This window comes from Pithys albifrons, chromosome 10, assembly GCF_047495875.1.
Source record: "Pithys albifrons albifrons isolate INPA30051 chromosome 10, PitAlb_v1, whole genome shotgun sequence".
In the NCBI taxonomy this organism is placed as follows: Eukaryota; Metazoa; Chordata; class Aves; order Passeriformes; family Thamnophilidae; genus Pithys; species Pithys albifrons.
The window spans coordinates 6,414,787-6,442,599 of record NC_092467.1 but is presented as its reverse complement, the minus strand read 5'-3'; the positions used below and the strand labels follow the sequence as shown (position 1 = coordinate 6,442,599).

Here is a 27,813-nt window from a genome sequence, read left to right as displayed (position 1 = left end):
CCTATTTTCTGGTTTCAAACACAGTCAAAGGATGAACAGCTTTTCCCTCAGTTAGCACAGGGGTTTACCATGTCCCACCGTGTGATTAACTGTAATATCTTGGTTTCTTGACTTTTTTTGACATGAAGAATGGAACCAGATAACCAAACACTGTGTGGAAACTATATATATATTTACCATATTCTTCTGATTTTAGCATTTTTCAGATAGTGATCAAAATAAAAGCTCAACTTGCCCCGTGAGTGGCACAAGAACAGTTGCTGTGAGAGACAAAGACCTGCCAGATTAAGAAATGTAAATGAATATTGACTGACACTTGTTTGCCCTGTGTGAAAAATAGAGGTCCAAACCAGGGCAGTTTGGTGTTACAGCATCAAGAGAGATGGCCAAGCACTATTTCAAGTAAAACCCAGACGGTATAAATCAACTTTGTAATGTTCATTAAATGTATTTTCAAAAAAAAAAGCATTTATGGGAAACAAAGATATATATTTTTTTTCTCTCAATTAAGAGTTACAAGGCATTTTGGTTACCAAAACTGCACTTGAACAGTACTAACCATTTTTATTTTTTTATTTTTTTGTAAATTCCACCTTCACCAAGAATCCTTCATGTTTCCAAAATTCTCTATACACCTTTCCACAGATAACAGTTTGTAGTGATGACTCAATTCTACACGTGTAAACAACCAGTTAAGCCCAAGCAAACATCCACCTTGTTTTTCCAATCCCACCATTACTTTTGTATTTACTCCTGTTTATCTTCTGTTTTGCAAAGCCTTTTCTTGGTCTTGCAACCATTTCAACTTGCTACTACAATGCTTTCTATTGCCAAATGGTTTGAAAGAAACACCTATGCTTTTGTTACATAAAATGTGAAAAAAGCCCAGACAATGGAACACTGCAGGCCAGTGTAAATCATGATGGGACACTGATAATAAATGAACCTTATTCATGCCAGATAAAGCAACAAATTCTCATTTAACACACCAAATAATTTATCCTTAGCCTGAAAGACACTCAGTCAGACATTCAAACAGCCGTCTTTGTACACAGAGAAGCTGCCAAGTCTCCATACTTGAATGATCTCATAGAACCTGGAAAAAAAAAAGAAGAAAAACAAAACATTTTACCATACTAGCTAAATACACAGGGGCAGAAAAGGACTTGAAAGCATTTCGGGGTTTGGGTCCTAGTGCAGCTCTGCAGACAAGTGTGGGGAAAATTACAACCATGAAGTCACAGAAAAAAAACAGACCCAAGCAAAAGCTCCTTTAAAGTTTCTGGCCCATAATGGTGCTGTCAGTGAGGAATAACCACCTGTAAATATATACTGCTGTTCTCTGCCCTACGCACACCAAGGATAATTCATAGTCATTTCTCAACCAAGATAAAGAGAAACTACTTATAAGGGTCTAGAGTGACAGGACACAGGGAATGGCTTCCCACTGCCAGAGGGCAGGGATAGAGGCGGTATTAGGAAGGAATTCTTCCCTGTGAGGGTGGGCAGGCCCTGGCACAGGCTGCCCAGAGAAGCTGTGGCTGTCCCATTCCTGGAAGTGTTCAAGGCCAGGCTGGATGGGGCTTGGAGCAACCTGGGATAGTGGAAGGTGTCCCTGCCCATGGCAGGGGGTTGGAACAGGATGAGCTTTAATGTCCCTTCAACGCAAACCATTCATGAAAAGTTTTGCAACAAAAGGTAACCATGGTTGATAGAATCATAGAATGGATTGGGTTGGAAAAGACCTCTGAGATCATCAAGTCCAACCCTTGGTCCAACTCCAGTCCCTTTACCAGATCATGGCACTCAGTGTCACGGCCAAGCTCAGTTGAAAAACCTCCAGGGATGGGGAATCCACCCCCTCTCTGGGCAGCCCATTCCAATCCCTGAGCACTCTCTCTGCAAAGAAGTTTTTTCTGCTCTCCAACTTCAATTTCCCCTGGTAGAGCTTGAGCCCATCGTGCCCCCTTGTCCTATTGCTGAGTGCCTGGGAGAAGGTTGAAGAAGTGTAAAGGCAGTAAAAGTTTCCCTCTGAATCATCAGAAAAAGGTGATCAGTTTTCACCCATGATGTCTTTCCCTTTCGGTGGGAGGCACTGCTGGGTTAGAAGGGGAAGGAGAACGGGGGACAACATGGATACAGGCAAACAAGAGGACATTGATCCATGTGCTGCTGCCTGGGAGAAATATCTGTGTGCAACCCAGCTGGCTTGGGCTTAGCCCTGAGCACAGATAGTTCCTGAGCTCAGCTTGGTTCCCAGCTGTGTACACTGGACCCGATTCTCCACTTGGGTAAACTTCCACAGCTCAAATAGGCTGTGAAGGATGACAATTTAACCAGCTGGAGACCGGCTATATTCGGGGTTTCCAAAAACACTGTGGTGCCTTTCACTGTGCACGTGTGAAACCAACTCTGAAAGAGCACACGAGGTGCATCTTACCCTGCTCAGAGGAGACAGGGACAAGCAGAAGTCTCAGGATTAGACGGCAACTGATAGGTTTGGGTTTCAGCTGTGCCAATTGCTTGGTTAGGATGGGCTCAACTTCCAAATGTGCCACGTACTCAAACTCCCAGTTGACAAGAGAGACTCAAACAGTCCAGTATAGCACTGAAAATCATGTCTCTGCAAGTGTTAGGCCAGGCACCAAATATGCATAACTAATCTTAAAAAAAACAAAACAACCCTACACAGGCATAAGTCACTTGCTTTACCTCACATAGTGAATAAACTGCACAACATGGGAGAATAGCAGGGAGTGTGATGCAGGAAGGATTTTTGATTGTCACATTTTATAGATTTTAGGAACACAGGAGCTGTAGCAAAGTAGTTCTAGTGTGTTAACATTTCTAGCAGCAGCTTGAGTTTAATGTCTTTCTATTGCTACCCCTGTCCCAGAACAGAGAGCTCAAATTCCTTTGCTGTTTAGTCTTTTGCTCAAGGTAGAAGGTTGAAGAATATCAAAAGGAGACATGAACATGGGGAAGAGTGACCCAGGAGTCAGAACACTGAAAGAACTCCAGAAGCCAGAGGAATATGAGATCTCACCAACCCCAGACTCAGATCCTGAGGGGGTGGAACAGGGGCGGGAAAAAGGTTGAAACTGGAGATGCATAAAATAATGATTAGATGGATCATATTATAAAAGCCATGGAAATTAAAGCTTGCCCACACACATGTCAATGCAAACCTGGGTGCTCATTAAAGTCACTCCCCTCTTATCTCCTACCAAAACTTGGCTTGGAGTCTTTTTTACAGACTATTCAGGCATCAGTGTTATGGAGAGAGAATGTGATTTTCTTGGAGTTTTACACCCTGATACCTACAGCTGACTCGGCATCTCAGCACACTGCTCTCCATAAATGAGGAAGGTGACACCAGGTATGAGGATGTCTCAGCATCCCTCACCCCCAAGCCTGCCCGTGCTGCTCCCATTCAGCGAGGCGTCCAACACTCCACAGCATTCCCACTGTGCTGGTTTAAAGGCAAACCTGCAGGAGAAATGAACCCAGCACAAAAGAGATTATAACTCAGAGTTACAATTTAATAACAATATTACAATAAATGCAATGGCCCAAAGAGAAATAGGGTTTAATCCACAAACCCCAGCAGTGTAACCCAGCCCTCTAGGACACAAACACAGTGGGGTTTGGTGGCCCCTGTGCTGAGCCCCACGTGGTTCCCCCAAGTCCAAAGGAAAAGGAAGGGACAAACCTGTTGATGCAGATGATGGCACAGTCTGGTGGAGAGTGGTGGGCTCCTCCTGTCCAGGGTCTACTCCTCCTCTGGATCCGATGAGTGGTTCCTAAGTCCTCAAACCCCAAGATTCCATCCCCTCAGGTCCAGGTGGGAGCTCCCAGTCCCTCCCCCAGGGCAGGGAGTTCCACACTGGGGGATCTGACTCTGTGAGTCAGAGGGTGTTTGGAATGGTTGCTGGCCCCTGAGCAGAGCTGAGCCCTTAGGTGGGTGTGGAGGTGCCAAGGACTCCCTGCAGGGCAGTTCTCCCAGCTCCTCTCCCAGACTTCTTTCCCAGCCAGCTCCCAGCCTGAGGGGTCAGGTGTGCCCTGGGCAGCTGCTGCAAATGGGCCATTGGTAACAGTTCCTGGGAAATGAATCAAGGGTGGAGAATACACAGCTTTGGTTACACCCACACAGTGATAAACTGGTCCCACCTGCTGAACTGGGACACCCACACACACCGGAACAGCCCTGGCACTGCTGAGGTCTGGAGGTCTGGGTGTGTGGGAACACCCAGCCATGCCAGGCCATCCCATCCCACCCCCTGCACACCTGCAGGGACTCCACACAGCCCACAGCTCTGGAATTTCTCTCTCCCCAGTCCTCTCTGCATAAATCAAGCAGCAGGGAAGCTCAGAAACATGACGAATACCTTGGCTAGAATATCTCCTGCTGTAAAGACACAGGAGGAAGGGGGATACTAAACTAACCTTGCCTTGGTTGGAAAAGCAGCTGGAATTTAATGTTCTTGGAAGCCAGCCCTGGCTGTTCAGACGTGGATCTGCCAGGGAAGTCCCCAGTGGAGGCATTGCTCATTCTCCAAAACTAAAACGTCAAGAGAAAGCACTGAAATCATTAAGCACTCTGTTCAACATGTCTTGGACAACCTTAGGCAGGGGAGGAGGGAAAAAAAGAGCCTCTTGACCACTAACAAAACAGAGACAAATTCTCAGTGTTAATATAAAACAGAGGGGGAATCATCAGCAACCCAAACTGGAATTTTGCTTAATCGTGTCAATCTGAAATGATACAACATCAAACAAGCCTGAAAAAAGTGACAAGAAGGAAAAGTAAGAAAAGATAAATAAACAAAAGTGTGTTTGGCTTGGGCTTTCAGGGTCTTACAGCCCACCCTGTGCAACTGCCCTGCACCAGCTACACCACAAAAACGTGGCACACTGTGCTTGGTCACCAGGAACTCCAAGAGGGAGAGAAATGGTGATCCAACAGAAGGCAGCAAGGAAAACCTTCCCTGGAGGAGCTGGCACATCCCACAGGAGCTGTGGCTCACTGGCACAAACCCCACTTGGAAGGATGTCACTGCATTTCCTACGTCTCAAATTAAAAAGAAAGGAGGTAATTTTGCAGTTCTGGAGAAAATGTGTGTGAGCTTTAATAGCACACAGACACACACACACCAACTGGCCATTATGAAAATACATTTCTGGAGCTGGTACTTCCCAGCCCTTCCAGGGCGAGGGAAAATTGTCCTACAGATGTTCTGCTCTCCAAACACTCTGGTAAAGTGAGGTGCCTTCTAAATCACTGACACAAAGGCAGAATCAGTGTGGAAATACATAACAGAGGCATCTCCACCTTCCACTACAAATATAAATAAGTCATGCCCATTGAAATAACTAAAAACCCACTGGCCATTTTTAGAACAGAAGGAAACTTGGTAACTGGCAGGTTAAACTGGATATGTTTTTTTGTTTGATGGCTGAAAGATCTCTACATCCTATCAAAATGAGGTTCTGTATTTCACGAGTTGGCTAAACTGGTTGTTCAGTGTTGGCTAAACTGGTTGCTTACTGTTGGCTGATCCAAGAGGTGCCAGAAAACAAATTCTCTTTTTCTGTGTGATCCAGAAAGCATTTGGCAATCTCTTCTGGATGAAAGCTGTATAAAGGGAAAAAAAATCATTACTGTATTCAACTGAAATGTCAAACTCTCAGGAATCAACTAAGAAGTGCTCCACATTAGCTAAACTTCATTATTTTTTTTCCCAGTTAGGATCAATGATGCTGGAAACAGGTAACAGTGTTTTCCTGAATGGTCCTACTGGGGACTGCTGCAGGCTGATGAAGCATTGAAGTCTCGTGGCAACAGAAAAATAGACTTTATCCTATTCCCTGAATGCCTGGAGAGGTTTTACCCCAGAGCAGATGGCAGGGACAGGTTTGGGAACAGGCTGGAGAGGACAACCAAAAGGATCCCCCAAAGCAGCCCTGAGGGTGTCCTGGCACAGACTACACTTCCTTGAGAGCTGGGGAAGGAAACAGGAGAAGCAGAAGCCTGAGAGTCTAGAGAGGATTTCTCCAGTTTGTTTAGACACATGTATTAATGGACACATTCCAGCAGAAAAGATAGATACTGCTTTAAAAAAAAAATCAACAAAATGAGAAACAGGCTTTGTGCACTGGGATGAGACACCTCTTCTCAGACCAGGATTTCAAGCAGGAACAACCCACATTTATTCCAATATCTAGCAGCATAGGTTGGCTTTAAATTGACAGAATTAAAAAAATTAGTGATATTTATAAATATAAATAGTGATATTTATAAATAGTAGTTTTATCCTCCCATCAGGAGAAGCTGCACCAATTAAACTTGTATTTTCAGAGGAGCTGAGACCCCCATGATTTAAATTAAGATAAAAAAAAAATCAAAATGAGAAACAGACTTTGTGCACTGGGATGAGACACCTCTTCTCAGACCAGGATTTCAAGCAGGAACAAGCCACAATTATTCCAATATCTAGCAGCATAGATTGGTTTTAAATTGACAGAATTAGAAAAAATTAGTTATATTTAGAAATATAAATAGTTATATTTATAAATAGTAGTTTTATCCTCCCATAAGCTGAGTGGTATAGAAATTTTCATCTAAAGCAGCAGCAGATCAACAACACAGACATTTCACAAGGATTTCTGGTCTAAAGTCCCTTCAATACAAACATTTCAGTGGCAGAAAAAAGCAGCTCACTACTGACACCAGCAGAACAATTTCCATTTAAAATGAAGAGCGTGTGGCAACTTCAGCTTTAATGGGAATTAAAGTGTGCTGGCACTGTGAAGCCACTCGAAGGCTTGGTTTAATTTTTAACTTAAAAAATAATACAGGAACAGATGTACTGTCAATACTTTTAGGGACCCAATCCCACTTTCCGTGCGTGCTGATGGAACCCCCCCAGTTCCCCAGGCACATGACTTCAGTTTGGGTTACCACAAGGAATGTGCTATGACTTCAAATCTTCAGCCTGATCTTTTAGGAAAAATCAAAAGAACATTTTTCTGTAGCCTGTAATTAATTACACAAAATTAACTGTACAAAACATCTGTTTATCCATTGCTCTGATTAATCTTCTAATACCAACAAAGGAATCAAGTCCAGACTTGGAGAAGTTGCACCAGTTAAACTTGTATTTTCAGAGGAGCTGAGACCCCCATGATTTAAATTAAGATAAACAGAGGCTCAGAGGTATTTGAAGCCTCAGATTATTTCATGTTCAGTCATCGTAACTTGAAAATTCTCATCTTGCAGACTCAAATTTTGACAGAAGGCACAACCAAAGGGAATTCTGGGCTACTCTGTGCAAGTGACAGATTTCAGAGTACAGCTGGAGTCAAATTAATATTTTGTACTGCTGACAGACTAATATGTACCTTTAAAAAGTACCTTTAGAAGACCAATTTTCCTTCAATATTTAACAGCCTGAGACTGTTCAAAGGAGACCACAGCCCAGAAGAGCCTTCCCACGTCACCAGGTTGTGTCTTGTGGCACTGCAGACAACTAAAACCAATAGTGTGATTTTTTTCATGACCTGATTAAACCCCATAAACCCCCCACAATTTAGGGGTTTGCTCCCCACTGTTCCTTTGAGGAGCTGTAACAGAAACTTCCCCTTCTTAACTGTGTGAAACCTTTAATCTACAGCCAGGTTATGCACACTTGTTCATGTGACAATATTCTCTTATTTTAGATGTTTTTTTCCATTTCTTGTGTTCCAGGATATGGGTAAAACAGCAGCTTCAAGTCTCACAATGTGGAATAATACATTTTTGAAATACTAAAGTGAATTAGGAAGTAGACTTAAACCAGTAACATAACCTTAAAATACAAAGTGTTTTGTGCCCAAATAGCTCTTTTTAAAGATCCATGAGAAATTAAAATTCATCTAGGTACCAACATTCAAAACAGCATTGACTTAACCCAATTTGTTATTTCCTTGCCTGCAGCATATTTTTACTTCAATCTAACTGCCTATTACATTTTCATTGCATATCCTTCACACTGAAGGAACAAATGCTGGGTTGATACCATCAGAGCAGTCAATGTCATTACCTCACTAGAAATGGGAGGCAGAACATAGTGAAGAACTTGTGCTTAAGTGAAGGACTGGATGAGCTCAAGGTGAACTGGGCTGATGCATCCCAAAGGCCTCCTTGGAAGCTCTTCCCACATGCACAGCAGGAGGAAAAAAACCCACTGTTTGCTCATTTATATTCAGGTCTGGAACAACAGCACCTCAAGGATCAAACGGCAACACAAAGCATTGAGTTAGAGAAAATAATAAATATCTAAGCCTTGCAAGATTTGTTATCTCCTTTTACTCTTGAAAAGGGCCAGGACACTGGGGTGAATTAATAACTTTGGGTAGTTTTCTTGTTATGTGTTCACCCAATAAACCATTTTTCCCTTACCTTTTTAATTTGAAGAAACTATTTCACTCATATTTTCCCCAACCACGTGTATGCAAACAGAACAGCAAGAGGACCAAAGGGTTCCCCCTTCTGAGACTGGTAGAAGACCCAGCAGGAGCAGTGGGCTAACTCAGAGTCATCCAAATGCATCATTAATCATAGAATTGACTGGGTTGGAAAAGACGTCCGAGATCATCAAGTCCAACCCTTGGTCCAACTCCAGTCCCTTTACCAGATCATGGCACTCAGGGCCACGGCCAAGCTCAGCTGAAAAACCTCCAAGGATGGGGAATCCACCCCCTCTCTGGGCAGCCCATTCCAATGCCTGAGCACTCTCTCTGCAAAGAAGTTTTTTCTGCTCTCCAACTTCAATTTCCCCTGGCAGAGCTTGAGCCCATCGTGCCCCCTTGTCCTATTGCTGAGTGCCTGGGAGAAGAGACCAACCCCCACCTGGCCAGAACTTCCCTTCAGGTAGAGATGGTTCTGTCTGCACAGAGCCCCCCAAAATCCCTGGGGTTGCACCAACACAGACAACCACCTACAGCCCTGGCAGTACCAGGATTTAAATGATTTAGTCTTGCCCTGCATTTTCCTTGGGCTGACTGGGACACACAGCCAGGCCCCTGAAGGGCTGTACCCCCACACATCATCAGTGTCAAAACTATGATTTAAATCAGGATAACAGACAGTTTTGCCAAAAACACCAGGGCAGGTGTGTCTGACAAATTCTTCCTTGATTATTTGATGCATTTATGACACACTGGAAAGTGCACTGGGTATCATCTCAGCAGAGCTGGCCTGTTTTTCAGCCTGGGGCTGTTACTGCTTGCTGATATTCCAAACTGGGCAGTAAGGCATCTCCACAGTCTGGAGGAACAGCTTCCCCTGAAATCTTATACCCACCAAGGTACTGAATTTGACAGCTCTCACTTGGACAAATACAACTGGAGAACAGCAGAACAATTAATATAATTTAAAGCAAGATGCTGTTTAGCAAGTATTTATTTGGTGCCATAGCAGCAAGTATGATATGTCTATGTGTAATGGGTAGAAAATATTCCCAGATAATTAAATGGCAAATATATTTGTGCTGAAAGAGTCTCCTTATTCCATTTAGGTTCTCTAAAGGAACCTCACAAATGACCTAATTGCAGTGTCCCAGTCCTTGGAGCCCATAGGGAAGATGAAGAGGAACCATTTACAAGGGTCTGGAGAGACAGGACAAGGGGGAATGGCTTCACACTGACAGAGTAGGTTTAGATTAAGTATTTGGAAAAAATTCCTCCATGTGAGGGTGGGCAGGCCCTGGCACAGGTTGGGAGAGAAGCTGTGGCTGCCCCATCCCTGAAAGTGTCCAAGGCCAGGCTGGACAGGGCTTGGAGCAGCCTGGGACAGTGGAAGGTGTCCCTGCCCATGGCAAGGGGTGGAATGAGATGAGCTTCAAGGTCCATTCCAACCCAAACCATTCTGGGGTTCTATGAAAGTAAATGCAAAGCTGTGTGCAATAACCCTGTGTGTCAACCTCACATGATGCACTGTGACTCCTGAAACCAAGTAATAACTTACATATGTCTCTGACAAGATTTAAAAGCAAGGCTGGGGTATATTGGTGTGTTCATACCATATTGATTCTGCTCTTTATCATCTTACAAGACCTTAAAACCTCTTCTGGAGACGAGGAAAGAAGCAGGAACATTTTCACTATTATGAAATGAAGAAACTGTAAAGCTTTCAAGACATGGAAGTCATTAAGTTACTTACCTGGCTGAAAGCTCACTCACCTGCACACTGTATGTTTACTCTTCCTCTGAAGCCTCTGATACAGTATCAGAGACAGGGAGTGAGAGCAAGAACAGCTGGTGTAACATTACAGATTTAATACTGATGGGGAGTGACTCATGTTTGGGAACTACTTATACAGGTATTTTGGGTGTGTGGTGTAACCCCAAAGTTCATAAAATGCTTGCCAACACCAAATACCCCCAAATCAGGAAATTAGAATAAATCACAACTATACCATTTGGACTGGTTTGCTTTGAGTAAACCTTAGATACATGTTCATACTCATTAAAGAGCATCCTGCTGTTTCAGCACCAGGAACTCAGGATTTGCATGTGCTTTTCCCAGTTCTGCCATATAATGCTACTGAGCTACTCACACCACCATCAGTTGCCTCCAAGCCACTGCTTTGGGACTGCTGCTGTGTGAGGCAATGGCTCCCTCTTCTCCTGAGCTGTTTCTGTATTCCAGTCACTCTAAAACATTCAATCTGCAGTCAGGCAGTGAGCAGCAGAGGCCACAGCTCACCCTTGCTTTGCATCTGCAACAAGCAGTGACTTAGTTACATGTTCAGCTGTTTTATTTGACCTTAAAACAGTTCAGCTCCTTATCCCATTTCCATAATGAAAGGGAAACATTTTCCTACCTGAAAATGAAAGGCAGGTCAGCACTTTGGGGCTGTGTTTGTGTATGAGGCCTCTCTTCAGCTTAAAAAATGGCTTGGATTCATGTTGTGTTCTGCTACACAAACCCTCACTTTTCAAACCTGAAAACAACATGCTTTCAAGTTTCCCTTTGCAGATCTCCTTTGAGCAGGCCCTTTTCAATGCTTGGAATCAAAACTACATGGTTTAGATGCTCTATCACACAATACACACCAGATAAAACCCACTTCTTTTACAGAGCAGAATAATTTGGTAAAGGCCAGTTTTGCACAGCAGCAACAGCCTCTTGTGCCAGCCCAGGGAGACAGGCTGAAGGTTTTATTTTGGACCTGAATTTTGTCTTTAAGTACCAAATTGAACTAAAAACAGGGAACCAAAAGAGGCAAATGGCAGTATAAAGAAAAATATCACCCATGTAAGGATGTATGTTTTAGCAATAAGGCTCAATTTAAGTGAAAAACTAATAAAAATATTACTTACAACTTTGAATTTTGAACTTTGGATTCAATCTTCTGTATTCAATTTATTTGCTGTTATAAAAACTGTATCCCTTCTCTGTTCTGTCAAGGCCAAAACAGTATCATCTACTTACATTTTTGTTACCCAACATTTTCACTTACAAAACCTAGGCTTAATACTATATATTTATAAAAAAGGGGGCAAATACCATCTCCTTTCAGCTTGGTTATTTCAGACATGGTTTGTTTCTCTGTTTCTCCCACAGATGTGAATCTCTCTCCCCCCACTGTGATTCCTAAAGGAAAAAAAAAATCAAACTGCAGTTACAAAATCAAGGCAATTTCAGTTGTTTCAAATCTTACAGTTTCAAAAGGAACATTCACAGGTGATGGACTCAGCACAAGCCCACGGTGAGAGACAGCAGGAAGTGTAACCACAATGGAAACCATTCCAGTTGGGAAGCAGGGAAGGGAGCAGGTGCCTTTCCCCACCCGTGCTCTCACTCTGTGCACTCTGTAAGCAGCACTCTGAGAGACAGGAACATAAGGGAAGAGGCAAAAAGAGTCCTTGACATGCTCCTTGATTTAAAAAAATAATAATTGAAAATACTCCAAACAGCTCTCACTCCAACCACACAAAAAAAGGAGGAAAACAGAAATCACCAGCTAATTAATTCAACGTTTCTTTTCACACTATTGAGCACAAGGAGTTTCCTCAAACTCAGCAATCTGGAAATAAGAAGAAGGAGGGGGTTACAAAAATCTTCTTTATTCCTTCTCTCTTTGTAAATACATTTGAAACGAATCGTTCTTTTCAGGAGGAAAGGAGAAGGAGCCCCAGGCTCACACTCTGACAGGCATTTCACAGCATTTCCCCCAGGGCTGCGGGTCCAGCTCAGTAAGGCTTCACAGAATTACAAAGGCACAGAGAGGAGAGAAGCAACACCAAGCACAGAGCTAAGGAAATACAAGGCTTTGCATGCCATCCATTCATTCTTCATTTCCAGTTTATCTTCCATCTAGTTGCTCCTTAAAAAGCAATCTGCCTGAACACTCCTTTCAGCGAGTTTAAATTTATCACATCTTTAAACACAGACACGACAGAAAAGAACCTGATAAACCACCACAGAGGGAAAACCCACGTGATTTAACAGAACAATCTCTGGGACGAAACAAATGTCCTCAATGAACTGTATTTCCCTGCCAGTTTTTGGATTTCTTTTGTACCAGCAGACAATGGTATCTTTACATGCTTCATTTCAGAGGTTCATAGAAAATAGCCATGGAAATTCCAGCTGATCCCAACATCATTCCAAAGCCAGTCAAACTCCAGCTGATCCCAGCATCATTCCAAAGCCATGGAAATTCCAGCTGATCCCAGCATCAATCCAAAGCCATGGAAATTCCAGCTGATCCCAGCATCATTCCAAAGACAGTCAAACTCCACCTTGCAGTCTCGATGGAGATTTGTTAAATGAGAAATTAAAACTTCAGACACAGGCCATCTTTTAAATCATTTATTTCAGTAGGAAAGCTTTTTGAAACCTGCTCTTAAATTCATTTAAACTACCTTATGCAAACACACAATTTTCACACGCACACACAGAATAAAGTGTTCAAAAAGGTGAAGGAAAAGGCTGTAGAGGGCAAACTGCACATCCCTCAGCGAGATCATAGTGCGATCCCTCCAACCCTGGAACGCCTCAGGCCAGCAGGGAACGTTACAAATGGCTTGTGTTTACTGCAGGACACCTTGATCCCCCTCCCAGTGATGGCTGGTCCCTACAGGGTTATTATAAAACACATCTATGGTTTCCTGGTGCTTTTCCCACTTCCATCCAGCAGCATTTGAGGGATACACTCCCGTACACAAGGAGCCAGAGGTGCCAGCAAACAAGGCACCCCAGAATCCTTTCATTTCAACATTAAATCCATTCATGCTGCTTTTCTGCTTTGCAGTTTTGGCTGTGAACAGCTTTGGAATGGTAAGAAATTCCTTCAGGAATCACATGGGAAGGGCAGACCCTTCCCAAACAAAGAGGAATGATACACTGACCAAACACCTGGAGGAAAGGGAGTATTTGGGAGTATTCACTGCAGAGCAGGCCCAAGGCTGAGAGCAGGACCCCACCATGAGCTGCAGGAACCTGCATTTCACAGAATCACAGACTATTCTGAGTTGGAAGGGACCCACAAGGGTCACTGAGTCCAACTCTTAAGTCAGTGGCCCACACATGGGATTGAACCCATGACCTTGGCATAATTACAATCAAGTTTTAACCAGCTGAGCTAATCTCATACACCTTTGTGCCCTTAGCAACTCATCTTCTGCAACAGGCACAGCTGAACTACGTAATTTGTGTTTCCTCCTTTGACCCAACCCTTCCATTGTCTTTGCAGATTCTTAGAAAGCATCGGGTTAATTTTTTCCTTCCAACACCTGAATTATATAAAAAGCCTGTGGTAAAACTGCTGTGTTTGTGTAAGGATGTATTCCAGGAAAACAAATATTTAATTGCATAAGAACAACACATTCTTTCTTTCATTTCCCTTTCCAAAGCTGAAACTTTGCTGCTAAAACAGTCTCCTGCAGTTGTTTCAGTGAGGGACAGGGCTCTCCACTTCATGTTGCCACTAGAAATACAACATAAAAAACTGAGCTTTTGGGATATTAAGACTAAGATTTATCCAAGCCTCTTCTTTCCCCAAACAGTTTTTTCCTGTGGTATTTATTTCACATTAGCAAAAAGCTTGTAAGGAATAAATCTTCTCATAAGAATGTTCTTCAGTGTTTACATCAAATGGGAGAGAGAAAAGCAAACTCCTTTCTAATAGTGTGAGCTCTTCAGCTCATGTGGTCTAGACCATGACTTGGACTACTCTTTTCAATTTTCTCCCTACTAAATCTACTCAGAGACACACCAAAACAAAAATAATTTAATTTTTAAGAGGTCTGAGCTACTCTGACAAAAGGTCAACAAGCCCAAGCTACCAAATACCTCTGCATTTTTCCTAAAAATAGGCTGTACAAACACAGAAAGAAACAATAGTGAAGAAACTCAAGCCAAGCTATTTACACTGACTCAACCAACTCTCTGCTGCAGAAATGCAGGGACTGTCAGGAATGTTACCCCTTGGTCCATCGAGGACACTGCAAGTCTGCCATGGTGGGACTCAGCACTGAAATAAAGGAATTGGTCTCCAAGTTAATAATAAGGCACTGACAAAAGTCCTCCTCAAATGCAAGCAGCACTCACCCTCTTGATGCATCACAAATGAGAAGGGATTTTTTTATGAAAGGGGTAACCCCTATGAACAAATTCCATGTCCATGTACAGATCACTTTGATGACAACCTTCCCAAGCCACACCACCTCCTGCACAAGCTGCTTTTAGAGAAGAATGAAAGAAACAAGGTAATATTTAAAAATAACAACAAAACTTTCACAACTTGTCTTTGCAAGAGGAATAGGCAATTCAGTGATGTGATTTAGTGCCACTCCTGGGGTCCTGATGCTGCAACAGCAGCACACAGAGCTGGCCACGGCTGGTGAGTTAGAATATCAAAAAAAAAGGACAAATAACAAAGAAAAATGCCACTGAGAGCCAGAAGAAACAATATCCCACATTTAATCTTATCTTGATTTGGATAAAATTTACTACAGTTATCCAAACCCACGAGATCAACTTGCCTTTTGTCAAAAGGGACCTCAGCTTCTCACATGCCTCACAAAAACCTGCAGCTGCTTCTGCTGGCAGAGAAAGGATTTGCTGTTAACATGTGTCATGTCTGATCCCAACAGAGGGGGACTATTGTTGGAAATGTCTAAGTGCAAATAGAGGAGGCTGATGTTGCAGGATTAGATTAGATGAATTCACAGATAACTAATAAAACCCTGCTGTGGTTTTTAATGCTTTCCTCTGCTCCCAATGTGTTTTCAAATGTGCACACTTCTCCAAACACAGTTTTAAAGCTGGGTGCTAAAGCTCATTCATTAAGTATTTATGTACAGTCATTCAGTATTTGTAGTTTTAGTGCCTAAAACTTGCACCTAAATACTTAATGAATCATAATAACTTGAGTAATACTCCTCTGGCAGGAAATGCCTGCAAAATGAAATACATGTCTGGGATGAGCTGTGTTTATTCAAACTACCAGAATTTTTAAAAAATAAATCTCCTTCTTTGCTTTCTAAGAACACTGGGATAGAAGTCAGGTTTGAAAAACCTAACCAAGAGTAGCACAGATTAGATGAGATAAAAGTTAGAAATAAGTATTCAACCCCCAGTGCAGTGTCATGTATTTCTAATGCACTGCACCAGTCCCATAAACCAGACACTGCCTGTTGCTCAATCTTTCCCAAAACTTTACGTTTAGCTAAAAAAACAAACCTAGTTAGCTGTCAGATGATTAACATTTACATGTGAAGTCTTCCTAGAAGATCTACACTGAATAATTTTTGCTCATATGCCACCAAAACAAGGAGCTGCAAAGGGCTTGTTCAGTTCCAAAACCAAAACATTAAAAAATAAAGTGACAAATATTAGCTGAAGTGTTTCAGCAGTTGTTAACAAGATAAAGAATTAGAGCAACACATTGAAAATAAAAATCAAAGAAGAGCTGCCAACTGTCTGAAGTAGTCTGGATGACAGTCTTACCTGAATACCATGAGCTCGTTGCTGTCCTTGTTTTCTCAGCACTGGTTTCAGTTATTTAACTCCTTTTTTTAAAAACACAAGAGCATTACCACGTTCTTTACAGTGTTTATGACTTGCCTGTGTCTTTCCAAAGCTTAGCTGAGGCAGCTTTCCTTTAGGGAACAAACCCAGCACCTCTTTCTGAGCACCACTTCTCTCAGAAAATGTAACATGTCAGCGCTTCTGTGTTGCCCTGTAGGACAACAATGGGAAAGTACCGAACTACTCATTGTAACAAGTGCCAAAAATGCTTTCTGTGTTGTCATTACTCACTCCAGTTATTATGGCTACACATTTTAAGGAACTCCTCCCACAATATTCCATCTCTCCAAAGAATCTCCCATATCTGAGGGTGAAAAACAAGGAAGAGCAGGAGGCCTGAGGACAACAAAAACTGGTAATAGCAACAACTCATTACAGGGTGATTTGTGAACTGTTTTCCCCCCCATCCTCCTACCACAAAAACCTAACTTAAAACAGCTGGAAAACCACAAAAAGCCAGTAACAAATGGCACATCCTGACCTGGCTCTGTCCTCTGTGTGCTGTCAGGCTGTGGCTCCCCAGTGCATGTTTCCTTTCACTAACAAAAGAACACATATAGTTATGATGCAACGAACCCAGAATAGCTTATTTAAAAATTCAAAATCCACAGGCTATTATCCACAATGCCTAAAAAAAGGGGCACACATTATTAAACAAACCAGAAAAACAAAAACAGCTTAGTCATTGAGAAGAAACACACGTCAAGTAATTTTTAAAATGGAAAAAAAACCCCAAAAAACTAAAGTTGTGCAAAGTCTACAGAGTAACACTGCTGGCTATGGAGATGTTGTCCTTACTATACACCCAGTGTGGGTAAACCTGGGACATGTGTGAACTGCAGAGGGATTCAGCACAAGCAACCCCTTCCCAAAAGTCAGGACTTCAGGATCAGAACAGACTATTCATTCCATTAAAAAAAAAAAGCAAGAAAAAAATTGCAAAGGGACTCAAATTCTCATAGTGTTTGTGGTGTAATTCTGACAGAAGCATCTTTCTAATGTCTTCTTTCTAGCAAGAGCCAATTCAGAACAATTCCTGGAAACATAAACCATCCTTTACATCACCAAGTGATTGGGGTTTGTGTGCTTTGCTTTCACTTTTTCTCCTACTGTGAGACTGGATGATCCTCCTTTTTTGCCCGCCAGAAATCAGAAATTAATCATTTCCACTATGAGATTAATTTGACTCTGGAAAAAACAAAACCCAAAAGTGAATTTACAGGCTTCTACTCAGATGCAATAAACAAACTATACATTTTCAAAATAACAACTACTAGTAGAAACCTTTATTAGATAGTCAGAGAACTCTGAAACAGACTGGTAGGTAGGTTGTTTCTTCTTAAAAAGGAGAATTCATGGTGGAATCTGCAAGCATATTTACGGCCACTAAACCACAAGGTCAATGCAACAGTTACTACTTTTTCACAGACTTCACAGTTCTGGTATCGGAGTCATATTTTGGACAATGTTTCCTTGCTTTACAGAGATGATGTTTTTGAAGATTCAAGAAAGACTAATCATCCAGGAAACCAGGTGACGTCAAGGAAACCCCAATAAAGCAAGAATCAAAGTCTTAAGCATCAAACACACACATAAAGCACAGCTCCCTTTTTACAACCACAATGTTTTTCTCCATGAGTCATTTCAGTGACCAAGAATGATTCCTGCCAAGGATGGAATGTTGATGGTCCCACACCTTTTCTCTCCTTAGGTTATCCTACCTTCTAATAAATTAGTGATTTGCCTGAAGATCAAAAGAGCTTCTGCATGTAAGGTCTGCTTTTTAGGCCATGTTATCAACACCACACAACGTCAACTATTTCAACCAAGACAGATACTAAGATCAATTATTGCCAAATGAGAACATGAAAGCTTTGAAATTGTGCCTCTATCTTTTGAAAACGTTGATCTCAAGTGATATCATGAAACACCACACACTAACAGTGGTCCCTAACTGGTCATGGGCAGACACCCAGAGAGGTCAAACCTGTGAGCTGTACCCAGGTGTTGGTGTTCTGTCACTCAGCTGTTGTATGTGGGAGAGTCACAGGTGGAGAAACAAATGGGAAGAAAAACCCCCAGTTCTGACCCAACAGTGCTTTCAGTTTTGTCTCTGACACACCCCCCTGAGCACCCAAAACTCGTGTTTGTAACCAGGAATAAGGTCCCAACGTACCAAGTGCCACTCTTGGGTGTCCAGCTCCTGTGCAGGACCAGGGTTTGGAACTCACTGCTGATTCAAACTTTGTACTTGTTGGTCTGAGAGAAGTAACACTGCTCCAGGCTGAGTGTGCCTGGGAGCAGCTCCCACCCAGAACTCCTGGTATAGTCTAAACAACTTCTCTAGCACATGTAGTACCTCTTTTACCCAATTCATACACAGCTTCTGAGACAGCTCAAACACCAGTTTACCTGTTTTCTTAAGAATGCCTAAAAAGGTGAGTTATTTTCAAAATTAGTATAAAGTTAAAAGAAACTCAAACTAGCTACAATCTATTGAACTCAAGCACAGCACCGCCAGAAGTTTCACACACACTATTTGGTGTTTCACGTTGGATTTCCTCTCACTCTTTAAGGCAGTGGTTTCCACAGGTCAGTTCAGAGAACATAACAAAGCATGGCCCATGGCAATTCATGCTGCAACTCCATGGTTAATCTGGGGGACTCTGCTCCCCAGCCATCAGTGGTTTGTTCAGGGCTCCAGAGTTCAGAGATCGAGTGGACAGGCTCTGTTCTGGCACAGATACAGCTGGCACGTTTGTCATCAGGACCTCCTTCTCAGGTATGACATGGTTCAAATTGTTCTTTTGTTTGTTTGTTTTGAATGAGCCTGTTATTCAAAGGTCATCAAGTTGGCAGGAACCTGAAAGCAAAACAGAAATGACAGAATTTACTTGAAGTAGCAGCTACTTACAGTCAACTGTTCCACAGACCAGACACCTGTTCAAATGCACATTGTTCTGTCTCCAAAAAGGGGAGGAGGAATGCAACTATCATTCAGCAGTAGAAACATACCCAGAGCTGTAGAAAACACCCAGGTATAACCAAAATATTACACTGCTGCAGGGTTATAATTTTATTATATGGCCATAGAACTTATTAACTTCGATGACATTTGCCAGCAAAACAACCTTAACATGATAAATCTCAGCACCAAACTACACAAGCCCCAGCGAGAGAATTCCTGGCACACAGAGCAGTGACTGATGGAGGCCCTCTAGTTTTTGTAAGATTAATTAAAAACAACGAGGCATAAACACTTGCCTGGGCTTTTCCCATAGGGAACCTGCCTTGCCTGCTGCAGATATCACTCCCTTTCATGAAGATTAAAGCTAGTTTGCAATACATTAGTTTGTATTCCCATTTTTCCCCCATCAGGAATTTGCCTGACAGCAACATCTCTTGTTTACTCAGGTTATTAAAGAGCCACCACATTCCTGATGACAGTCAACAAATACCCAGTTTGGTCAGATTTGAAACAAGCATTTCTTGCTTTCCATCTGATCCTGATGAGTCCCTTCCAGCTCAGCATATTCTGTGATTTATCATTTACCAGTGGAAGCAAGAATGCTCAACTGGGCTAAAGTTTCACCATTAAAATAAAAACCAGCATCTTTTAAAATAGTTCTCAGTATTATTCAGCAGGGTGTTTATATTCTACTGAAAACACATCTGAACATCCAATTTTTCTAAGGCAGTCACACTGTTAACAGTATTAAACAGTATTGTTAAACCTTATTGAAAAACAGGGGGCAGTTTTCAGGCTTGCCTGGAAGTCACCACTTGCAAACTCTTTGTCACTCTTTGCCACTGTCCCCACATTCTCCAGCCAGGAGCACAATTTCCTCTCCTTTATCTCAAACACCTCCACAGGAGCTTCTGCAACCCTCCTTAGTCCTTAAGATCTCTCTCAGAAGCACAAACTGAACGAGAAAGCACAGAAGGATCTGGAAAGTTCTTTTTGTTTCCCCTTGAAATTCAGCAGCATTTTGGTGCTATGGGAACTCATAAACAAATGTACAAAGGAAAAGGGAGAGTTCAGGGAGACAAAATAACTTAAAAAGGATTTTGCTGATGAAAGAGATCAATCAGAATTTATATGGGACAGCATTTAATAGAGGTTGGAGCAGTCTTATTTTCATTTTTGATTTATGGAAAACGCTACTCTTGCTTTCAGAGACTGCAAAATGTATCAAGAACTAAACTACTTTGTATACATTTTAGGAATTCATAACAAACAACAGAAAATATTCACCTTCATGACCTGAAAAAAATGGCACTACAGGAGAGTTATGAGGAATTGATATTCAATGTTACAGTTTACAGCTTTTATGTAACTGTACAAACAGCCTTTTTCAAACAGGCAACACAAAACCACTGCCACTTAGACAGGTATTTTGGAGCATTCCTTCTTCCATTTCCCTAATAGCTTTAAATTAGCCTCAAGAAAGCCCCAAATGTCTCTTCATTATCACAGAGTTTGCAAAGGGACAAACAGGAAGGCAAAGGGAAATCAATCAGCAAGAGAGATGGATGTAGAGGCTGCTTAGGGCACGTTGCTCTTCACACAAAGCCCTCAGTGACAGCTCAGGCAGCTCAAAGATCCATCAGTTCTGAGCTCTTACAAGTTTATTCCTTTCCAGTCCTTGCTCTCACCTGTTGTCTGTTGCTTTGGCAGGCAGCACTCAGGTGTTTAAACCAGAGCATTGCATTCATTCTGTTTCCAGCTTGAAATTTGTATGAATTTCCTAAGTGAGAAAGAGAACAAAAAACTGAGGAAGAAACACAAACAGTGCTCTACACTTAAATCCTACCCATATTCAAATGCCTCTAAATTAAAACATTATGAAAAGATTCGATAACAGAGGGTTTGTGCAGTTGTTTGACCTAGTGAAGTTTCAGCTTGCCTGTCTTCCTTTCCAGCATTCCAGATTTCAATTAATGCCAGTGACAATTAGGGAAGAACAAAACATTCCTCAGAACCAAACAGAAATGTTTTTGTTCACTGCCATTAATGCAATTTCTTGTAATATCACTTTTTTAATGAAGTGCAATGTGCCATTGAAATATCCTCTGGAAAGTTATCCTTGAAAACATTTGAAAATTGTTCCTGAACATATGGATATACCTCAGAGCAGTACTGTCAGTGCCTGGTGTCACACAGTGCTTGCCTGGGCTCAGGAAGGCCAAGAGTTCCACAAACATTTCAGGTTGCTGTTGCAGAAATCAGGCTGATATTCAGAATTTACACCTCATATCAGTAGTGTTAGGACAGATGTTTGGAAATGAAATGCACTAAGACTTGAAGCAGACACAGCAATACATAATTTAAAGCTCCTCTATGAGAACTTCTAATAATGCTCTTTTTGCACAGTTTGAAGTGCTGTGGAAAAGTAACATTTTCTTCAGAGTTTAAGCTGAAACCAGGGCTTTGTGTTGGAGTGATGGAATTCCACAGGCCTCTCCACACAACAGCCAAGGATTATTAGGACTTTTTCCTGGTAACAGCACTACATTTGAACAGATGGTTTGATTTTTGTTTTTCATTTGGACAGAAGGGACTGGTCAAGCACTCAGTGTTAGCTGAATCTTTTTTATTTTATTGTTACTTCTATTTTCACATGTGAAAAAGCCTCGAAGTGCTCTAAGCAGAAGAATACTTCCAATAAAAATCACAACTGGAGTTGTTAAGAGTTTGGAGGGTTCTCAGAACTTAATGAGGACTCCAAGGATTCTCCACGGATTATTGTTCCCAGAGCATTCTGAAAAATGATGACATGTTGGAGAGCAGCTGAAATCTGAAGGATGTTACAGGATGTTACCTTTGAGTTGCTCATTTAGTTACTTACAAATTACCTCAGTGAGGCAAATGCTCCTTGTGGGAGTCAGTGCAGCCTTACCCTTGTCAGAATCAGTCAGCAGGAAGAGATCTGGGTGCTCAGGGTCATCTGCCATCATCACCATCCAGCCCACCACAGACACGCTCTTGCTTGGTGTGGATTTGAACTGGGAACACAGACAGAGACACAAAACTGAATCAAACCAAGAGGCTTCGGCCACTTCCCCTCAGTGACACTGTTAAAGACTGAATGAAGAATGGCACTAACAGGGATCTGGACAGAACTGAGAGATGGGCTGATTCCAGTGGGATGAAGTTCAACAAGGCCAAGTGCAGGTCCTGCCCTTTGGCCACACCAACCCCCTGCAGCGCTCCAGGCTGGGCACAGAGTGGCTGGAGAGCAGCCAGGCAGAGGGACCTGGGGGGACTGAGGGACAGGAAGCTCAACAGGAGCCAACAGTGTGCCCAGGTGGCCAAGAAGGCCAAAGAGATCCTGGCCTGAATCCAAACTAGCGTGGCCAGCAGGCCCAGGGCAGTGACCCTACCCCTGGACTCTGCCCTGGGGAGGCCACACCTTGAGTGTTGTGTTCAGTTCTGGGCCCCTCAGTTGAGGAAAGAGATTGAGGGGCTGGAGAGGGGCCAGAGAAGAGCAACGAGGCTGGAGAAGGGACTGGAGCACAAGTGCTGTGGGGAGAGGCTGAGGGAGCTGGGGGTGTTTAGCCTGGAGAAGAGGAGGCTCAGAGGTGAGCTCAGCACTGTCTGGAACTGCCTGAAGGGAAGTTCTGGCCAGGTGGGGGTTGGTCTCTTCTCCCAGGCACTCAGCAATAGGACAAGGGGGCACGATGGGCTCAAGCTCTGCCAGGGGAAATTGAAGTTGGAGAGCAGAAAAAACTTCTTTGCAGAGAGAGTGCTCAGGCATTGGAATAGGCTGCCCAGAGAGGGGGTGGATTCCCCATCCCTGGAGGTTTTTCAGCTGAGCTTGGCCGTGGCACTGAGTGCCATGATCTGGTAAAGGGACTGGAGTTGGACCAAGGGTTGGACTTGATGATCTTGGAGATCTCTTCCAACCCAATTGATTCTGTGATTCAAACCATTAAAAAAATTTACAAAATTCATATGAAATAGTGAAAACAGAGCTTGTCACAATGAATGATATGTAAAACAAATAAAAAGGAATATCAATCTGCAAAGACTTGTCAGGCATCTAAACTGCACTGTATGAATTGCAATTCCTCACCACATTATTGCACTTTTGAATGGGCAATATGGTTCAAAAGAAGGGGATTAATAAATGCAAACTTATCCCTCCACTGTTAACAAACAGAAGAATTGAACTTGTCTGTGCAATAACTGTTGAAAGTTAACATGCACCAATTATTGTAAGTCTGTAATTACACATAACATGAGTCCTGAGGACAAGATAACACAACTGTGTAATTATTCCGACCTGATGAAGGAAAGGGATCAAATGAAGACACAGAATCAATAAAGAAATGCCCAGAACATCCTATGCTCATTTATCAACAAGATGTTGAAAATGATGGGGCTTTCCTGTTCAAGGTGTTACCCACACATTGACAGGTAGCAATACCTGTCTCTTCATTAGCACAGTAATTTTCATCTATCTCTAATTATATTAGTAGAAATTACAGAACATCCTTGAGATTGTTTTAGCTTTAAGTAATTAAAGCTAACTTATAGTTTTAAAAGGAAGAGTTACTGCTAGTAACTTTGAGGGTATCATGAGCAAAGTGAGTTCATAAGAATATTCTCTGCATGGAAATACAATTCCTTTATAAATAAAGTTCCATTGCAAGTCTAGTGTCAGTTATTGTAACCTGTGCCACAGATTAAATGAAGGCCTGGAACGTCATAGAATCATCACAGAATCCCAAGATGGTCTGGGTTGGAAGGGACCTTAAATCTCACCTCATTCCACCCTCTGTCATGGGCAGGGACACCTTCCACTATCCCAGGTTGCTCCAAGCCCTGTCCAACCTGGCCTTGGACACTCCCAGGGATGGGGCAGCCACAGCTTCTCTGGACAATCTGTGCCAAGGCCTGCCCACCCTCACAGAGAAGAATTTCTTCCTAATATCCAATCTAACCCTGCCCTCTTTTTGAAGTGATTGTCCAGGTCAGTTTACCTGTCTGGGACTTGTGCAACCAGCTCCATTTTAAACCCTAGTTTAAAATCCACCAGAACTCGAAATGAGCCAATGTCAGACTGGTGTTTGAAACAAAAAACATTTTAACCAAGTTCAAAATAGTTTAAGAGTCCAGTCTGTCTATGTATGTGTGCTCAAGTGAAGTAACTCTCTGCCTTTGGGGGGTGGACAGATGTGGAAATGCCTCAGAAGAGGAAGAAGAAAATTATAAAGCTCTATCAGGCAACATTTCATTACAGTGAGGGCTGGATAACATATCTGCTTTCCAAACAGAAACTACAATTTCTTTGAAAAGTCAGTAAGCAATGTCAGCCTGTAATGAAAAACATTCCAGCATTTTATCTGAAAAGAGGGAATAAAGACAAGAAGAGGGAATAAAAATAAGGATGTAACCCATGTCTTCTTAAAAAATACAGTACAAATTCAGGACTTGCTATGGGCCCAGTAATTACATATCCTCAAAAAAAGAGATGACACAGCTTGCACTTTAAAGGGACCTGCAAATTGCAAATTTCCAAGTATTTCTAAAGCACTAATAGGTCCTTTACACAGATGGAAATTTGAGCCACTAAGCAGTTTTAATAGGTTATAGATCAATACTGTACCTCTCCAATGGCACTTCTTTCTAGAGTTTCATTAAAACAGCACATTTGGGCTTCCCTATCTTAGTTATTTATCCCAACAGGTATCCAGTATGAGGCATTGCCATGCAATCCAAACTGCTGGAGCTCCTTGCTTCTTAATTTCATTCAAAACAATTACTAATCGTGGTACTTCCCCAAAAAGCTCCACACAAGCAAAGTGTTTCCTGCCAGCATCAATCCATCATCACTCTAAACACACGTCAGCTCTCCATCCCTGTGCGTGGCTGGGTTTGTACTCCATGTTTGCAGTCCCCCAGGGCAGCTCATTCTCCACGGATGCACAGAGCCTTGCTAACAGCAAGTCTGCTTTGTTAACATGAAGGGAATGAAAGCTTCATTCTAATTTAATGTTCCTGGTTCCTATTTGCTCTTTGTAATGCAGGCCACTGGAATGACTCTCATTATGCACATGGAAAACAGCACTGGGCTTCACATGACTGATTTCTGTTGCTGTTCTGAGCTCAAAGGCATTTATACATAAATCTTTGAATCAAAAACTCTGAATTAATCTGTGAACAGAATTTCCATTCCAACCTTTTAGCACCTACAAATCTCCTCTGCCACATCTCCTGCTGCGATTTTACAGCTTTCTAATAATCAAATCATTTTCTCAGTGGCTGAACATCCTTCTAAGAATGACAGTACACTTCTTCAGGGTATTTCAGTCAAAGTGCTTGAGCCACAACTACCACATTTTCTAGACTGCTAATAAATGGATCTAATCCTGATTATAACATGCAGTGTAAGGCCTGGAACACACAAGGGTTCAAGCTCAAGCATGAAGCCTCAAAAGGTCTCTGTTTCCTTTCAAAGTACCTACAAAACATGGAAAAATCCCTCATGCATGTTATGCTGTCAGAGAAACTGGCAAGATTCTCCACTCCAATCACTATAAACAGTTATTTTACGGGTGTATTCACATTTTTCAGGGTGAATGCATATTTAAGATGAAGTTCAAGTGGCTGTTCTCACCACTGTCCTTTTCTAAAGGTGCATGAGTGCTGCAGTTCTATCACAGAGGCTTTTCTGTGGGTACCATTGGAGAACATCAGATAAAACCCTAAGCCCTGTACACAGATTCCTCTCAGACTGTGCTGCACCACATTTTTGTGCTCAGTATAAACATGCTGATTACAGACAATTCTCCATTACTGCAGTAATAACACAACTGCTCACTATTTAAAATCAAGGCTGATTATACAGAATCATAGAATGGATTAGGTTGGAAAAGACCTCCGAGATCATCAAGTCTAACCCTTGGTCCAACTCCAGTCCTTTACCAGATCATGGCACTCAGTGCCACGGCCAATCTAAGTTGAAAAACTCCCAGGGATGGGGAATCCACCCCCTCTCTGGGCAGCCTATTCCAATGCCTGAGCACTCTCTCTGCAAAGAAGTTTTTTCTGCTCTCCAACTTCAGTTTCCCCTGGCAGAGCTTGAGCCCATCGTGCCCCCTTGTCCTATTGCTGAGTGCCTGGGAGAAGAGACCAACCCCCACCTGGCCAGAACTTCCCTGCAGGGAGTTCCAGACAGTGCTGAGGTCACCTCTGAGCCTCCTCTTCTCCAGGCTAAACACCCCCAGCTCCCTGAGCTGTATGTAATAGCCCTTCTCAGGAGATGCAGCCCAGTGAAGTTTGTCACATGCAGGTGACAAACCAGATCTCTTTCTTTTGACCAGACTCACATCTAGGACACACAATAGTGGATGCACTCCTTGGCCTTTGACCACAGACATGAGAAGAAGAGCTGGCTTGCCCATGCCTAAAAGGGAGGATATTTCTTGCCCTTTCTGCTGAGATTTTAATGATGTAATTTTCCAAAAAAGGGTGGCTATTATTATAAGCCTGGAAGAGCTTTGCCTGTTGGCACATTCCAAGTGCTCAGCCTGAGCTGCCTGGAGCAATTGCAGCAGCAGAATGGTCAAAATCACGCCTGTAATCAAGACACGTTTACCCTGAGAGCTCCAGCCAGGAAACTTTATATAGCAGACTGACTCTTTTGTTGCCAGCGTTCCTTTCCATGTCACAGAGGCCTTGAGAAAGGAAGCAGAGAAGACAGATGTTCAAATGGCTCCAGAAGATGCTTGGAATATTTTGCTGAGGCAAATCTCCAATGTATCAATCTTTGAAAAAGAAACCTGCTTCAAAGCTGACAACATCAGACAGTAAAAAAAAAAAGCCCAAAACGCAGATCTAGACTTGAATCTCCTTATTTTGCAGAGTGAAGCTCTTAGGAATATCACTGGATAGCATTTGGAGGATATACTCATGCTCCAACTATCTATGGATGATTGTCCAGCTGCAGTTCATTCTCTCCTGATTAACTTTCTGAAAATGCAACCAAATGTGAGCTCAAGACTACACTTGACGAGTCATCTGCACAGACTCCAGAAGAAAAGCTGAGGCTTTGTACAACAACTCTGTGGTGAAACAGATGGAAATTTATGCCATGGATAGCCAGGCTCAAAGTACAACACAGGGAGAGCAGCTGAACAAGTTCCTGACCACCTACTATTAGCCTGTTTATTTAATAAACTGGAGCCTCTCTCCCTAATCACTCACCCTCAGGTTCCCACAGCAGTTACCAGGTTATTGTCCACCTTAATTTCAGCATAAATAACTTCTGAAGCAGAGCTTCACTGTGAGCATTCACTGAGAACTATCTGTCTAAATAAAAGACAACCCAAACCTAATAGTTATTACACTATTTTCACCTTGAATGCACCTGGGAAACCAAACCAGAGACTGAGACTTCACAACAGGCTTTGCATCCACAACCAGAACAAAGTACGTTCCCTGCCCTGAAAAGCTCAGAACAAGACATGAGCTGTGTACAGCCAAATCCAAGGCAATGCTGGATGGTGCAATCCAACTTCACAGAGCCAACTATTAAAAAAAAACTTAATATGTTCCAGCAGCCACTGCTTTTAACTACCACTCCTCCTCCTCCTCCTTTTCCTGGGAATTGCCTTGCTCAAACTCCACTCAGTGTTTGCAAGCCACGAGGCTGGCAGGCTCCTGGTGGGAAATCCTGCCAGCATCCTGGACTCAAATGCCTCCTTCTCCTCCATCTCAGACTCCC

At 42.5% G+C, this 27,813-nt stretch overlaps 1 protein-coding gene and 1 long non-coding RNA gene across 6 annotated transcripts in view; both read right to left on the bottom strand.

Annotated features, from left to right (window-relative positions):
* Nucleotides 1–3,348: 3,348 nt before the first annotated feature.
* On the bottom strand, nt 3,349–7,474 carry LOC139676087 (uncharacterized). Its single transcript, XR_011698586.1, has 5 exons — nt 7,402–7,474; nt 5,549–5,635; nt 4,447–4,561; nt 3,713–4,100; nt 3,349–3,489 (listed from the first exon to the last, which is right to left on the bottom strand). It is a non-coding gene; the product is annotated as an uncharacterized lncRNA (long non-coding RNA).
* A 9,871-nt stretch (nt 7,475–17,345) lies between these two features.
* The window catches only part of RALGPS2 (Ral GEF with PH domain and SH3 binding motif 2), a 116,168-nt gene continuing 105,700 nt past the window's right edge, over nt 17,346–27,813 (bottom strand). For all 5 annotated transcript variants that reach the window (XM_071564608.1, XM_071564606.1, XM_071564610.1 and 2 more), the window contains 3 exons: nt 21,982–22,087; nt 20,738–20,829; nt 17,346–18,944 (listed from right to left, as the gene is read on the bottom strand). In XM_071564608.1, the coding sequence (XP_071420709.1) occupies nt 18,915–18,944; nt 20,738–20,829; nt 21,982–22,087 (228 nt within the window). In that variant the 3' untranslated portion in view covers nt 17,346–18,914. The remainder of the gene's footprint in view (nt 18,945–20,737; nt 20,830–21,981; nt 22,088–27,813) is intronic.